Raw genomic sequence first — 17,679 nt, forward strand, 5'->3', positions numbered from 1 at the left:
GTCCACACACCAAGTAGCATACAAGGAATTTATTGGTAAAATCTTTGAAAATAAATTAGGGTATTGAACATTGCAGAGCAATTCCATTCTTGTGTTGATTTAGGATTGGCTACAGGACCTGTTATCATAATCAATTAAACAGATATGTATGTTGGTCCACTAATCTCGTGGTTAGTGGTTTAGCTTTTTGACTGACAGTAAAGTCAACCACGTGTTCCATCGGTTCCATCACCAGAACGGCCATTGCAAGTTATGCAGGAGGCGACTTGCTGTGGTGGTTGGGGTTTGAGAAGAGTAATCAACAACTCCTTCTGTGACTGTTTTGCGTATGAAGGGGAGGGGCTCATTAATGCTGTTTGGGGCGTTTTAGTAGGTGTGGATCATGAATATTGATCAGTTTCTCCCCCAGCGCCAATCCACGGTGAGCGGTAATGTCATGGGAGCGGCCCGTGTTCATTCCAGCTGACTCTAGCCGCGCCGCGCTTGGTTGCTTCTTTGCTGGCAGTTTACAGAAAGGGAGGGAGGGAGGGAGTGGGTGAAGGTGAACGACAAAAATAACGACAGAGAAAGAGGGAGGGAGAGAGAGCGCGACTAAGTGGGAGAGGAAAACAAGGGACATCAACATCTATACTACTCTCATGTTGTTGGATATTATTTGACGAAGGCTTTTTCCCCCTTATCACCCCCCACCCCCTCCACCCCCAAACATACACTTCTTTTCAACTTTCTCTATTATTGGATTTCTTTGAGTTTTGAGAATTTACGTAGGACTACACATCCAATGCTGTCCGTTATATTATAGGCATTTCTCCAAAATCCATTTCAATTATCATTTTTCGCGGAATATTTTTGTTCAGGTCAAGAAGAAAATCAACTCCGTGCGATGCCTATTATCCTCAAATAAACGGACATCATCAAAGCAAGGTATTTTTTAATCTGAGCGCTGTCCAACTTTGTTTATCTAAAAAAATAGAGGCTGGGATAAGAGATTTATTAAAGGGCCCATTGCATCTGGCAAGATTATTGAATCGAACACTTATTTGACCATGGACATTTCTTTGAGGACATCATTTTCACTTTTGATTTCTTCATGGACATTTGGAAGCGCAATAGTTTATTGTTGATGTCAAGTTATATTTGATATGTCGAATGTCACTATTATTCTCTAGCACGTTCTTAATTCATATTTAGATAAACTCATTCGGTGTTCGAATGAGGTAAATAACAGTTGGTGTAGCAGTGTGTATCCAGCCGTCCACCTTTTTAATCGTCACGTCACTGTGTTGTGAACCCGCTGACGGCCAGTCAATCGTTTGTGGATTAATCGGATAAATTCCGCGTTCATTCCACGGTGGGAATCAACGGCGTACCAATGTCTAGGCCGCTCACGCAGCTCCTACCGCCTGACCTCCCGGCCGGAGCGAGCCCACAGTTCAGTACGGGTAACCTCGCGGGCAGTGTCCCGACCGGCGGACACTTGAACTCCATGGCCAGCCTCAAGACTCTCCTACAACTGCCCATCAAGGCTGACCAGCGAGCGAAAGACTGCTGTGCAATGAAAGGTGAGGTTTGTTTGTGTGTGTGTGTGTGTGTGTGTGTGTGTGGTGGGGGCAGGGAGGGAAGGAAGCGGAAAGTTCATGCATATCAAATGTTAAAATTAATAAATACACACACACAGGCTGGCCTGCAATCGTTGTTTTCATTCTGTTGGCTTAAATTAATGTTTATAAATATAAAGTGTATAGGCTTGACAATTATTGCTTTGACTTATCATGCATTACTTATGGAAATAGGTTCATATTAAGACCACACAGCAACAAGACCACACACACACACAGCGTTGAACATTAGTGCTTTTATCCTTCAACAAATAGATTCAATAAGGTCATAGCTCATGGTATTGATGTACACTGAGTGTACAAAACATTAGGAATGCCTTCCTAATATTCAGTTTTACCCCCTTTTGCCCTCAGAACAGTCTCAATTTGTCAGGGCATGGACTCTACAAGGTGTCAAGTGTTCCACAGGGATGCCGGCCCATGTTGACTCAAATGCTTCCTACAGCTGTGTCATGTTGGCTGGATGTCCTTTGGGTTGTGGACCATTCTTTATACACACAGGAAACTGTTGAGCGTGAACAACCCAGCAGCGTTGCAGTTCTTGACCCACTCAAACAGGTGCACCTGGCACCTACTACCATACCCTGTTCAAAGGCAATTATATTTGTCTTGCCCAATCACCTGCTGTATGGCACACACACACACAATCTCAAAACTGAAACATTATTATTTTTTAAACCTGACTCCTCCCCTTAATCTACAGTGATTGTAGTGATGTCAATAAGGGATTATCACTTTCACCTGGATTCACCTGGTCAGTCTATGTCAGGGAAAGAGCAGGTGGCTTTAATGTTTTGTACATTCAGTGTATAAAGATGTCTAACACCAGTTCTCAATCCAACAAACATTGATTTTCACACTAGAGCCATTTTAAGTGGTCAAATGTTAACTAAGCGCTGCTGTTGTTAAATGTAAAATACACATTTGAGATTTCCGCCTAAATAGACATACCCAAAAGTATTATTTATGATAAGTGCCATAAGCAATACATCTTATTATTACCTAGTAATTCTTATACTGCCAGAAAGATTAAAGTCTCCCTTTTCTGGTAATTATTTTTTATAAATTGCTGAGGTGTAGTTACTTTTGAGGACACAAACTCAAATTTGCAGTACATTTATGATAGAAATATAAAAAATCATGTATCATTTTTTTTCCAATTCACGGGTTGCATGTTTCGTGACGATATTGTTTTGAACGTTCGCTTTGTACTGGTGCCCAATTGAACATGCTACTCAATGCATCGTCAAAGAGCGCTGATGAAGATTTAATCAAAAGTGCATTACATTGGCTTGGAAATACAATGCCATTCAAAGGGAGGCAATTCATTTGTAGGAAAACCTTTTGTCATTTTGATGTCGCCAGATTGACTTGAGGCAGTACAACGTTAGCTAAAATTGAGGGGAGGTCACCTGATTTGAGCTACCTAAAGTTAGATTTACTAGCTATTTTTTGGGGATGAACTTTGCTAGCTAATGACAACATTGCTATCTGTCTAAAATAAAATTTGGCGACATGATAATGCTGGCAAAGTTGTTTCCTACTAAACACTTCACTACCTTACCAATGCCATCGTATTTCCAGGCACTATATTGTAATTGACACTAAACAGTCGTTAGCCTCTGTCCAGAATGACTGGGTTTTTTCACGATTTTAGGGCCCCACTATTGCGCCGCTGATAGAGGACGGCTTGAGAACATTCCTGACCCTATAATATTCCACCTTTCCTATAACTGTGAAATAAATATGTTCACACTTAGTGACAGTACACAATTGGCACCATTTCATATAAATGACTACGTACAGGTTTCTGCCCAGCAAAGCAGAGACGCAATTTAAACGCCCGCTAACTCGTTACAAACTTCAAGCTATAAGCACAAAGTTGCTCTTTGAGCAATTGAAAGTGGCCCTGTTTTTAAGTTCTACAAAATTATTTTGTAAGTCGCAGCGAGACGCTACTGCTTTTACTGCAATCGCTAAGGCTTTCCCGTTTCGTATGTCGTGTTCATTGGAAGTGTAGCTCTACAAGGCTCACAGCCAGAGGATATTGATCCTTTGTCTGGATAGGCCAGAACATGTGACGTGTCGCTCTCTAATGCAAATGATGGTGTTCGGTTTTCACATACTGCATCTCAGATGAGAGTGGAGAGAAGCATGCGGAGCGGGACAACCAGAGCTTTCATGGAGTGCACAGCCATTGATGTTACGCCGTTCACAGAGTACTCTGTCCACAACAATGACGGGCGGAACCGGTCCAGAACCACGCAAAACCGTTTCAGTTGAATGGATGTCACAACCTCAGTCAGCTTGTCTGGCTAACATCCTCCCCCTGGTGGCTATATAGTTGAACAACGTCCCTCCACCATTTACATGGATGGTCTTTGTGTGAGAGATGATGCTGATCAAGACTGACAGCTCCTCCGATGGAGTCCGAGCACAAAGGGCCTACCAGCATCAAGTCCACCATCAGAACATGCATAGTCGTGGTGCATCACTAATGTTAAGGGATGGAGAAGGTTCTTATTACATGAGATGGAGTCTTGAGTCTTTTTCGCATCCGAGAGAGTTAGTTGCCTTTGGCTTCAATGCATGATACATATCCCTTAAAACGAGAAAAAAAACCTGCATATTCCTCTCCTTGGCATGCATTGTTTTTCGCCCTCGTATACACCCACACACATCTCTCCTCTCTCTCCCTTGTCTATTCTCCTCGCCATCCTCTAGTACGTTTACCATATCTCCTCATTCACTCCTCTAGCACTTCTCACATCTCCCTCACTCCCCCTTCACGTCTGTCTCTTCTCATCCATATTCTTTTCCTTTGCATTCCACATCTCTCTCTCTGTTCTCTCTCCTCTCCCATTATCACCCCTCCTCCAATTTGCACTCCCTCTTATTTCTCTCCTCACCCTTCATTATCATCTGCTGTATCTCCTCTCATCCCCCAATATCGCCCTATCAGCCATCTCTCCTCCTATTTGAATCTCTTTAATCTCCACTCCTCTTCCCTTTCCTCTCCCTTATCAACCCATCTCCTTTTATATTCATTCCCTCTGTCTCCATTCCCTGTCATTACTCCTCTGTTCCTTCTCCCCCTCTCTGATTTGACGTTGCTTTCCCTTCCCTTTCTCCCCTCTCATTTCTCCTGTCTTTTCTATCCTCTCTCTTGTCAGTCTTTCTTATTTTGCATTCCCTTTTTTTCTCCACTTCCTCTCTCTCTTGCATCCTACATGTCCCTCTCCGTGTGTGTGTGTGTGTGTGTGTGTGTGTGTGTGTGTGTGTGTGTGCGGACAATAATGTGCTGTGCTGTCCAGAGTCACCAGTACAGTCCCGGGTGTGATCGTCAGGCCTGTCACCCTTTCCCCGACCGCTTCTACCTTGTCTCTGTGAAATCCTCTACCTAACTCTCAGTGGGGTCACACTGATGGTCATCCTCCATTTTTGTGCCCCCTCTCTTTGCTCATTAATCTGATTGCTCTCGCCTCCCCTTATTACCCCCTCCAACTCAAGGGGTTGAGGGCTGAGACGCCAGACGATGCCACTTCTGCTAATAGTTTTAGTATAGCATCTCATTCTTTCTTCATAATGTTAGCCTACCATCTCACTCTTGCCTCATTATGTTAGCATATCATCTCACTCTTCCTTCATTATGTTAGCGTAGCATCTCACTCTTTCCTCATCATGTTAGCTTAGCATCTCACTTCTTCATGATGTCAGAGTAGCATTTCAGTCCACCTTCATGATATTTGCAAAGCATCTCACTCCCTTTCTCACATTATTCAGCCAGCCTGTGTGTGAATAGGAAGACTGCTGCTACTGTTGCTGATGCAGCCATGTAATGGCGGTTGGTTGCCTGCAAAACTGATAAGGGCACGAGGCTCGCAGGCAGATTATGTGATGATAAGAGACATCAGTGATGAACACTGAAGAGGCTGGATTGTTGCACTCAATGGCCCTTCTCTCTCTCTCTCTCTCTCTCTCTCGCTATCTCTTTTTCTCATTGTTCTCTCTCTTATTCCCTCTTTTTCTCTCTTTCTTTCATGCTCGCTCTCTCCATCTCTCTTCTCTCCATCTTTTTTAAATTTTCCTCCCAATCTCCCGCTAACAGACAAAGACAAGCCCCGGGACTCGGACACCATGGGTGGGGGCCCAGGTGGTCGGCCTTCCCAGTCGGCTTTCCTGGGGCCCCATCTGTGGGAGCGCACGCTACCCTGCAGCGACGGGGGCCTCTTCCAGCTGCAGTACATGGACCTGGAAGAGTTCCTGACTGAGAACGGCATGGCCATGCACAGCAAAGGTGGCAATGGCTCCAGCGCCAGCGCCCAGGTGCCCTCTCAGAGCTCCCTGCAGTCGGCCGTGCCCAACCAGAGCTCCCAGTGCCCGCCGTCCTCCCCTCCGCTATGTTCTTCTTCATCATCCTCCATGTCCTCCTCATCTTCCTCCTCCTCACTGCTGGGCCTGGACAACGGGCCGCCACCACCAAACGGACTGCCAGACATGATGGGAGGGCCCGAGTGCCTACGTGGTTAGTAGGGTGTGTGGTTAAAGAGGGGAGGTTGTGGGGGGTCCAGGTATGTGTGTGTTTGATTGTCTCCATGCGAGTGTGTTTTGTTTCTTTTTGACCATATGTTTGCATGTTTTGCGTTGGTATGTCAAATCAAATCTCATTTTATTTTGTCACATACACGTGTTTAGCAGATGTTTTTGCAGGTGTAGCGAAATGCTTGTGTTTCTAGCTCCAGCAGTGCAGTAATATCTAATAAGTAATATCTAACAATTTCACAACAATAAACGCACACACAACTGAGCAAATCTCGTGTGTGGAAGATCGACAATGTTGCAAGATGACTGGAACCGTCATTGCGGTAGTTGCACCCTCCTCAACATGACCTAGGTTGGTATTGGTTGGTGGGGGAAAACACAGCAGTTTGTGGAGCTCAAAGGCAAAAGCAAAGTATGTAGGAGAGCCAGTGGAACGGCTTTGTGTTTAATTTGTCTAGTGTGAAATTGGTAGCATGATGCTGGCGGAAGATGTTATATTAGCAGAAGCTATATAAAAAGACAAGGTATCGTCGTCTCAAGCTAGTCCAATAGACTTTTCACTGCCCTTTAATTTTGACACTCTAGCGCCGTCTGGTGGCATTTTCTAAACGACGCATAATATTGAATACTACCTTCATAAAGTACATTGAGTTTTCAAAACTACAAGCACATGCTACAATAACCATCAAGGTGTACCCTTTCCATGCATACTAAATGTTTGCACTTTGACCTATATTGCAGACTCCATGGGTTGCGGGGGCAGATTCTTATGACATTGCCAGCAGGAAGGTTTTAGTTAGATTTTCCAAAAAGACAAGGACTGTAGCCCTCATAGTTATGCTACTTTCTATTTTCTGACAAAACATTCTTGCCCGATCTTGGTACTGGGTCCACAATAACCGCTCAGCAGATCTGTATTTGTAAACTCTAAATCAGTGTAACACAAACACACTACATTTTATAAAGAGAACCTACACAGATTAGTTACAGAACAGGAAAGACCATCAGAGTTACACCGTAGCTTAGAGAAATAAACAAATGCATCAATCGTAGAAATGGTGAGGTTAACGTAAGAACTCCCCTCTTTTACCACATTTCATTCAAATGAATCAATGTGGAGATGAAAGGGTTATTTAAGGAAGACTCTGCAGTACAGTCAAGAGAGAGAGAGCGCAAGAGAGTTGTCATTTTTCGCTCCCTCACTCTCTCCCCTCCCTCTCTCACACGCTTGGGCCATGTGCAGGCATCACGTCACGTGCCGATGCAGAGAGCAATGGAGTGAGAGACTGGAAGGGTGGGGCGTACGAAGAGGGAGGGGTTGGAGGGAGGCATAGAGGGGGAGTAAAGCAGAGAGAGAGAGAGAGAGAGAGAGCGATAGATAGTTAGCATTGCATAAGACTAGCCTAGCATAAAGAAGCAGAGTATTTACATTGCAGAGATAACGCCACCATGTCGCCATACCAGTGTCTTTACACACTGAGCAACATTGTGACATAACATTTCAGAATTTCATGTTGTTGACAAGGACTGAGGGAAAGACTGCTGTGAAATGAAAGGTGAGGTGTATTGTTTGTGTGTGATGGGAGGAGGGGGGGGGTAGTTTGTCCTATGGATACTTAGGAAGGAAGAATTCTGTGTATATTTGAAATATAAGGTAGGGAGGTGGTGGTATGTTGGGTGGGGTAGGGGTTGGAGGGGTATTGTAGGGAACTGTCTTTGTGGTGGCTATGGAGCAAGGGGACTGGGGAATGGATTTTATGTAACACACTTCCTACATTCCATTTCAGAATTGCATTTCCTCAAGTGTTTTTGAAAGACAGAGCACAATCAAACAATTGTTGCCAACAACACTGATTTCCCCAGAGAATGCAATCATCAATAACACCAAGACCAATATTTAATTGAAATGTAAAATGAAATGGCTATGTTATAGCTAATTAATGGATGTATAGGGAATGTATTGGTTGACTTCCAGAGAGCAGCTGGTCTTGATTAGGCCATAACCTTGACAAAAAGCTGCTGTGGCCATAGCTATAGCTCATATTACACCTCAGGGAAATAAAACAATTTAGTGAAGGCCTAATACATTGCTGTCTAATTTCACTGGTTAAAGTGGAGTGTGAAAAAATAATAAATAAGTGTGTTTTGGATTATGAACACTTTAAAATCCTGCTGAGAAGTGTTACCTGGAAAATGAACATGTGTTGCTATCAAATGTATATTAAAAGGAGTTGGTTCACTATTTTACACCTTGATGATAGATGGTTCCTTACCCTGAAAGTAGTCTATGGGCCAGGAGAAACTGTAATCAGGTTTCTTTAAACAGCCACTACAAACTTCAGCTAACTTTAGACAACACAAGCTAACAATCAATGGAAGTAATGGGAGCATGTGTGTGTTTTTTAAATATTTTTTTATTATGGCAAAATCCCCTTTTAAGCAACAGCAAAATAAATAAGGAGTGGATTTTAAACTGATTTCAGGGGATTTGGACATGAGTTTTTGTAAACATGCTCACATGCCCCCCCATCACTTCCATTCACTCTTAGCTTGTGGAAGGGTTTAGTGGCTGTTCTAAAGAAAACCAAACCTTGGATTACATGGACTACTTTCAGGGTGATGAACCATCTTACATCAAGTAAAATATTTAACTACTCCTTTAAAGATAACACATATTTTACTAACTGAGGGAAATATAGTATGACATTGATCAAAGGTTAAAGAGGGGAGAGCGAGAGCAATGGCCATACGCAAGCTCAGTGCTGTGTGTAGAAGGTTGTTTACACAGCAGCACTGTTCTTGGATCAGTTTCAACTTTTTTTGCCCAAAATGATTGTTATTAGGATTGGGTTTTGGTGTCGTCTTATCCTGGATCACCACATGACTAACTGATTGATGTAGCCTATGCTTCCACCTGGTGGACGATCTGTATCACTGCAGCCACCATGCAGCAGCCAGTTTATAAACGAGTGACGTTGCCATATACACAGAAATAAAAAATCCCCTTTACCTTGTTTTCGGCATGCTGGAGGCTTTGACCCTTCACCCTCGCCACGGTGTGAAGCATGTGACCAACCAAAAGTTTTTCTTTTGTTGGCCTCTCTCATTATAGGTGGCCAGGTCATGCCTCCAGACCTCTCGCCCTCCTCCACCACCTCCTCCTCCTGCCTCCCCGGGCCACCAGGAGGCTCACTGGTCGCCAACGGCACCGCTGACATCATGGTGAACTTTGATCCGGACCCAGCGGACGTGGCGCTGTCCAGCGTGCCGGGCCAGGAGGCCTTCGACCCCCGGAGGCACCGCTTCTCGGACGAGGAGCTCAAGCCGCAGCCCATGATCAAGAAAGCCCGCAAGATGCTGGTCCCAGATGAGCAGAAGGTACTACATTTCTTGCGGTTCTTGGCTTTAAACATAGTTTTCCCCTAAGAAGCTTCACGGTAAAGTTAGCAATATGATGTCGTCATACGTAGCGGGGGCAACTTCCTACTTCCTCAAGTGAATGACAATGGGGGCATGCCTCAAGGAAGGGGGCATGCCTCAAGGAAGGGGGCATGCCTCAAGGAAGGGCACACATTGGGGAGGGGCAAAAGTGGAAAGTTTGAATTGGCGTGTAGATATGTACGCAATAAATAACGAGGTAAGAAACTCATATTGCTATCTGTGGAGTAGCTAATTGTGACGGCATTGTTATTAAGGAAGACACTTGAATAAAAATATTTCTGTACAGGTGGAAGTCGGAAGTTTACATACACTTAGGTTGGAGTCATTCAAACTCGTTTTTGAACCCCTCCACACATTTCTTGTGAACAAACTATAGTCGGTTAGGACATCTACTTTGTGCATGACAAGTCATTTTTCCAACAATTGTTTACAGGCAGATTATTTCACTTATAATTCACCGTATCACAATTCCAGTGGGTCAGAAGTTTACATACACTAAGTTGACTGTGCCTTTAAACAGCTTGGAAAATTCCAGAAAATTATGTCATGGCTTTAGAAACTTCTGATAGGCTAATTGACATCATTTGAGTCAATTGGATGTGTACCTGTGGATGTATTTTAATGCCTACCTTCAAACTCAGTGCCTCTTTGCTTGACACCAAGAAAAATTTAAAAGAAATCAGCCAAGACATCAGAAAATAAATGGTTAATCATTGGGAGCAATTTCCAAACGCCTGAAGGTACCACGTTCATCTGTACAAACAATAGTACGCAAGTATAAACACCATGGGAGCACACAGCCGTCATACCGCTCAGGAAGGAGAGGCGTTCTGTCTCCTAGAGATGAATGTACTTTTGTGTAAAAAGTGCAGAACAACAGCAAAGGACCTTGTGAAGATGCTGGAGGAAACGGGTACAAAAGTATCTATGAACCCAAGCATACTTCCAAAGCTATGGCTTAAGTACAACAGAGTCAAGGTATTGGAGTGGCCATCACAAAGCCCTGACCTCAATCCTATAGAAAATGTGTGGGCAGAACTGAAAAAGCATGTGCGAGCAAGGAGGCCTACAAACCTGACTCAGTTACAGTAGCTCTGTCAGGAGAAATGGGCCAAAATTCACCCAACTTATTGTGGGAAGCTTGTGGAAGGCTACCTGAAACATTTGACACAAGTTAAACAACTTAAAGGCAATGCTACCAAATACTAATCGAGTGCATGTAAACTTCTGACCCACTGGGAATGTGATGAAAGAAATAAAAGCTGAAATAAATCATTCTCTCAACTGTTATACTGAGTTTAAAGGCATTTGGCTAAGGTGTATGTAAATTTCAGACTTCAACTGTACATGCTTCAAGTGTGCAACTACAATGCTCAGCAAAACTGACCCTTCTTGCCCCCCCTCCACAACACGCCTCTACTTTGCCGTGACTCCCGCAGGACGACAAGTACTGGAGCCGGCGCTACAAGAACAACGAGGCGGCCAAGCGCTCACGTGACGCCCGGCGCCTCAAGGAGAACCAGATCACGGTGCGCGCCGCCTTCCTGGAGCGAGAGAACGCTGCTCTCAGACAGGAAATGGCCGACATGCACAAGGAGCTGGGCCGCTGCCGCAACATCCTCAACAAGTTCGAGAGCCGACACGGAGACTTGTGAGGAAGAAGAAGAAGACGAGGGGAAGGGCGGAGGAGGGAGAGGGTTAGAAGGCAGCCACAACATTGGCAGCACTTTAGTTGAGGGGGTGCGCGTACGGCCTACGTAGACGTGACGTAAGCATTGTATGACACCTGGCGTAAGCATCCGTGTTGTGAGTAACCCGGAGTGTTGTAGTGAGTGCAGCCTTCATTTTGTGTATCTGTGCTATGCTGGTTTCACTTCCCGTGTCTCTTTGACATGTTGCATCGTGATGTCATTCAGTGTTTATCAGGTGCGTTGCAGTGTTTTTTTTTCCCTTCGGGGTAATGCTCAGGCCATACGCACACCCATTCAGATGGGTGTGTTCAAATCATACAGATCACAGACAACTAATGTTTTTAAGCTAAAGGCAAGGAGACAAGCCAGGGGAGGACAGATGTGTACTTTTTTTCTATGACTAAACATGTGTATCTTAACTGTACTGAGCAGGGAGGGAGGCATGGGCCAACTAGAAAACAGAGGATGAGCTATACTCTAGAGGAGGATGAGGAGAGGCAGAAGAGAGGAAAGCAAAGAGATTTCAACATAGGAAAACTGTATATTTTTATATTTGCAAAGACCGCTCAGAGGAGATTTTGGAAATAATCTTTTGTATATTTTATATATGGGTGAGTTTAGTAGAGAGATGGGGGGTCTATATGAAGATGTTTTAACAACCGGGTAGATTGATAAATTATATATTTTGAATTTAGAAGCAGTTCACAACCATCCCGGTTGAGGGACATTGATCCTGAAGAGGTTTTTAAGATTGACCCTTCTGAGGTCGTAATAGAGAATGTATAATGGTTGTATCCAGGGATAACATGGCGATGAGAGGAGATGCATCTTAGTAAATGATTGTGGACATGAACAGGTCGAAGGTTAAATAAACATTGTATAGTTTAAATAGTGTTCTTGTGGGTTTGTTCAAGCACTTAAAAGGAAGTTTTTATTTATTTTATTTTTTTCACTCCCAGCACCACCTCGACATCAACATATGTGAAAATGGCGTGTTTCTATGTTTTGTAGTAAAATAAATAGTGGAAGGTAAGTGTTTCCAATTAGATCATAAACCAGTTAGTAGGAAATTAGCAGGCAATACCTGCTCATAATTGGTTAAAAATCACACGATGCACACCTGAAGATGTCATTGGAGGAGACACTTATCTTAGAAACACGCAATTTTCACATATGTTTATGTTGTTGTTGGGGTGGTGCCGGAGAGGATGAATATGAAAAGTGGCGGAGTTGTTATCTTCTCTTTGATTCCTTTCTTGAATGAAATCTATTTAATTGTGTGTCTGGCAGTGAGAGAGAGAGAGAGAATTTATTGAAACGCTGCACTCAGTGATCCATCATGAGAACAGCTGCATACGCACTGATGTTTGTGAATAAATATTGGTCAAATGTGTTGCCAGGTATTCATGTCGATGGGTGAATATGTTTGGCTCTGGCGCAAACACAGACAGACACACACCACAAACAAACATGACTAGACAAATGGTGCAATAACCTGGACCAGTGACTAGGTATGCATTTTCACATTGCACACACACACACACACACACGTCTGCAAGTACGTGCACTCCACACACACTCTTATTTCAAATCAAGTATAAAACCCTTCTTACATCAGCTGATGTCTCGAAGTGCTGTACAGAAACCCAGCCTAAAACCCCCAAAAGCAAGCAATGCAGGTGTAGAAGCACGGTGGCTAGGAGAAACTCCCTAGAAAGGCCAGAACCTAGGAAGAAACCTAGAGAGGAACCAGGCTATGAGGGGTGACCAGTCCTCTATTTGATCCTGAAAGCAAGCTGGACCTCGAAACACAAGGCTGGTGTACGATAGCGCACAACCAGTCAAGGCAAATAACACTTCATCACTTTCCACAGCATATGCTGGGAATTTGTCTCTCTCTCTCTCCCTCATCCTTGATCCATTGTGAAATGTGAAACTGGTTGAGAACGGATTGCCCAGGTTAAGTTGACAGTGTACAGCATGAACCGGAGCATGCTGCCACTTAACACACCCCGAGTTTGATTATAATGATGATTATTACTGTGGACTATATATGGTGCTCAACCTGTTCCTCCATCTGAACATACACAACCCAACACAGTAACTGAACTGCCTATAGACTTTTATTTATTTTGTATTTATTCTTTATTCTGCGTGTCGTATTGTAAGAGTAAGTCCCGTATAGAGTGTCACACAAAAGAGTATGTCTATACCTCTCCTAAACAACTTAACCCAGTGAGACGATGCTCCCTTATGCACCATAAACAACTTAACCCAGTCAAACAACGCGCCCTTATGCACCATAAACAACTTAACCCAGTGAGACGATGCTCCCTTATGCACCATAAACAACTTAACCCAGTCAAACAACGCACCCTTATGCACCATAAACAACTTAACCCAGTGAGACGATGCTCCCTTATGCACCATAAACAACTTAACCCAGTCAAACAACGCACCCTTATGCACCATAAACAACTTAACCCAGTGAGACGATGCTCCCTTATGCACCATAAACAACTTAACCCAGTCAAACAACGCACCCTTATGCACCATAAACAACTTAACCCAGTGAGACGATGCTCCCTTATGCACCATAAACAACTTAACCCAGTCAAACAACGCACCCTTATGCACCATAAACAACTTAACCCAGTGAGACGATGCTCCCTTATGCACCATAAACAACTTAACCCAGTCAAACAACGCGCCCTTATGCACCATAAACAACTTAACCCAGTGAGACGATGCTCCCTTATGCACCATAAACAACTTAACCCAGTGAGACGATGCTCCCTTATGCACCATAAACAACTTAACCCAGTGAGACGATGCTCCCTTATGCACCATAAACAACTTAACCCAGTCAAACAACGCGCCCTTATGCACCATACACATGTACAATCAAATACTACAGCTATTCTCTCACTAGATATGTGTGTGTATATAATATATCCTTGAACATATAATATGATATATCCGTGACTATAGATGTAATAATACACATAGCTTGAATATATAAATGCAGTATAAGATGATTGGAATCATTGTCAATTTCTCAGGCATTCTGAGGGACAAAAAAACAACCAACAAACTCTTACCATAAATCTTAATTGATGTGATTCTTACTTTTTTTTTTTTTCTCCGGGTCGTCCGGATACATTTTGGCAGTAGAATTATGTAGAGTTCGATGGAAATCTACTGCGTACGACCAACTCACCTTGGGAGGGATGTTCTAGTTCAACCAGTTCTGGATTTGAAGGTCTTTGTTGATTTCAGACATAGCATTCAATGTTATTTTTTTAAATGATTCTTATTATTACAGTTCTGATTGCTAGTATTATCGTTGTTGTTGTTGTTGTTGTTATTATTACTCTTATATTTATTTTCCTTGCTACAACTTTTAAGGGAGAATGCAGTTCTCATTTAATCTCCCTTGTATTTTTCAAAGACCATCTTTACTCTACTTTATTTTCTATGAGCCTGTTCACTATCGGCACCATCCAATGAGACTGTACAAAGCTCCAGGTGCACTGTGGGGACTGTAGGCTTGTCCGTGTGTTTTGTATTTGAACAAAAGCTGAAACAACCACAAACTATGGACTTGAAACCCTGGAAGAATTTGAACTACATCTCCCAGCAGCAGGCTTCTAACACAGTCCATCTTTTGATGGACAAAGAAGCAACTTTTTGATACCTGGAACTAGTTGCAGAAACAGACTTTTGACAGTGATATTTTTCTATGTGTCTGTATATGCATACTGCAACTTTTTGTGGGCATTTGTAGCCCATCATCACAGTGATGGTATGCTACTAAACGGCATTGCGGGTAATGTGCACAGGATATTTTCCCTTCCCCATGTGGATTACAAACTACTACCTGTTGTGACTGTTATAAATAAACTACAAGTCACATGAGCACACCACTACCCATTTGCCCCAGTAATGTCTACTTATCCTGCCTATAAGGATGCTGAGGAATGTGATCTGGCTTTTCCCGAAAACACCAATAAAGACTCATCCTTACTCATGGAGAAAGCTTTTGTGGTGTCTTGTATGTTGTCGTGATTTTATATCTTCTCTCTGTGTGAAACTGCAGTGAATCGAAGTCACACAGCATCAGAAAGTACAACAGAGCTCCAATGGGGGGCACTAAGGCCCATTTAACATGGCGCTATTCTCCAGACCATATTAGACATCATAAAATGGCGGCCCGACGCTCCCAGTGCCACCTGTGACCAGTGGGCTGGTTCAGCTGTTCGTCGACATGGATTGCGTCAAGCAGTCCCCCACGTAACTCCATCTGCCATCTGTCCAATCAGTAGCAGCAGCAACAACATACCACCACACAGGTGTTAACTAACATGGGTTCAAATGATAGATCCACACGGACTCCCAGAGCATCTGTTTTTCTGACCACAGTACCATTTCACCACGGAAAGTTTGCTAGACTTTGCTAGACTTTCGGGGCTCAACTTGATGAAAAGATGATAAACCTCCATCTGATTTCCCAGGTGAATAAACATTAGGTTGTACATAACCATTTCGGATGTTTGTAGTTCCTGAAAGACACTAGCGCAGGTTGACTTGACGTGTGACGACAAGGAACCGTCCACAACCACTGGATGCCATTACATTACAATGATGTGATGGCAATGCAGACAATGTCTGAGTAGGAAAACAGTCTAGACTAAGTCATTGATCATCTAGCAGAGCATGTGTCACAGCGTCACTATCGCAAGGTAGGAATGCAAACATATGAGGCTATTCGATAGGAGCAAAGCCAAAGGCAAGTTTGTCCCTCAGAGCAGTGATCATTGAGCGGTGATTAAGTGGCGGACACACTGCAACCCTTTCAATTACCAAGGCCTCATAGTGTCCTTGACAACACTGCTGGGGGGGGGGGGACAAACGGGTTTCCTTCCATTGAGAGGAGAGAGGCGACTGTGAGTGTGTCCCATATGGCACCCTATTCCCTTTTTAGTGCACTACTTTTCAGCAAGACCCTCTTATCCAGGGCTCTGGTCAAAAGGAGGGGACTATAAAGGGAATAGTGTGCCATTTAAGACGCATCCAGTGTTTTGACCGCGGTATCAAGGCCTCGGCCTGCTACTGATTAAACCAGTACGGAGTGTTATTCAGATGTTGTCACTGAGCGCTGTGTGAAAGAAACCATAGATGGTAGAGAACAGGAAGATTACTTGAGGGATATAATTGTACTTATTGTTTTACTGCAAGGAGGGATGGGTGGAAACTGTTTGTGGGGGAACCTTTGAGAAGACAATTAGTCTAGTAGCTTACAAAGAGAGAATGTGCGTGTGCAAGTGCAAGAGTTTGAGCCGGAGAGAGTTGAAGAGGGAGACAAAGAGCTCTTGCTTGAGAGTGTGGCAGTGTAATGTCTCTGCTTGTTGAATGTCTATATCTGCGCTCTTCAAAGCCTCGCTCAGCTCCCTACGGAACTGGAGGAGAGGTTCCCTTCATTACGGCTGTGTTATGTGCCATGCCTCAATGTAAGGTCCCTCCCAGCGGTGCCCATCTCTTCTCCACCCTCTCACTTTTACATTTAAGTCACTTAGCAGACGCTCTTATCCCAGAGCAACATACAGCTGCAAATAGGGTTAAGTGCCTTGCTCACCTAGCCGGCTCAGGGACTTGAACCAGCGACCTTTCGGCTACTGGCCCCACCTCGCTATCTCTCTATGTACCCCCATCTCCTTCCCCCTATTTTCCTCCCTCTCACTTTTCCCCAATCCTCTTTCTCCTTCTCTCTTTTTCTCCCATAGTCAAAACCCCACAAACACCCCTCTCTCACTTTCTCTCCCCATCTTTTTCACTTTACCCCCTAGCCTACTGGACACCCCCCTGCCCCCCACTAACTCCTCACCCCCCCCCCCTCTCTTTCACCCTACAGTTTTCTTCAATAACCATTTTGACAGCCAAGGAAGACGGTTTGTACTCTCCTTACCTCCTCCCCTCCCTTCTTCAGACTTTTCCATCTCCCTGGCAAACCAACCTGTAACGCTATAGGATTGGGTGTGTGTTTGTGTTTGTGTTTGTGTTGGGGGTGGGGGGGGTCAAGCTGGGTATCCTGTCACATCATAGCCCAGAGACTCAGAGCCACCGCACGAGAATGTCACTCCAAATTGTCTCGGCATGGCCTCGCACACAGACACCTCCTACCCCCTCCTCCTACTTTCTCCTCCACTGTAGCCGAGCGTGCCGATGGCCTGAAGAGCGCTTCTGCGGCGGTGGCACGGGAGGTTGGCATATCTGACAGGTCTGGAAAAGCTGTCTCGATAATGAGCGAGCCAAATGTCACGGGCATACTGATTACCGAATCATCCTTCTAATTGTTTCCGGGTGGTATCGAGTTCCGTGCGCAATCA

At 44.1% G+C, this 17,679-nt stretch overlaps 1 protein-coding gene across 1 annotated transcript; it reads left to right on the plus strand.

Moving 5' to 3' along the window:
• The first annotated feature begins 524 nt into the window (after window positions 1–524).
• Window positions 525–12,686, plus strand: LOC118399268 (hepatic leukemia factor-like). The gene is made up of 4 exons (XM_035795202.2): window positions 525–1,562; window positions 5,728–6,144; window positions 9,274–9,539; window positions 11,042–12,686. Exons 1-4 carry the CDS (start codon window positions 1,373–1,375, stop codon window positions 11,255–11,257), a joined length of 1,089 nt encoding a protein of 362 aa, XP_035651095.1. The 5' UTR covers window positions 525–1,372; the 3' UTR covers window positions 11,258–12,686.
• The last annotated feature ends 4,993 nt before the right edge of the window (window positions 12,687–17,679 follow it).

This window comes from Oncorhynchus keta, chromosome 20, assembly GCF_023373465.1.
Source record: "Oncorhynchus keta strain PuntledgeMale-10-30-2019 chromosome 20, Oket_V2, whole genome shotgun sequence".
NCBI lineage: Eukaryota > Metazoa > Chordata > Actinopteri > Salmoniformes > Salmonidae > Oncorhynchus > Oncorhynchus keta.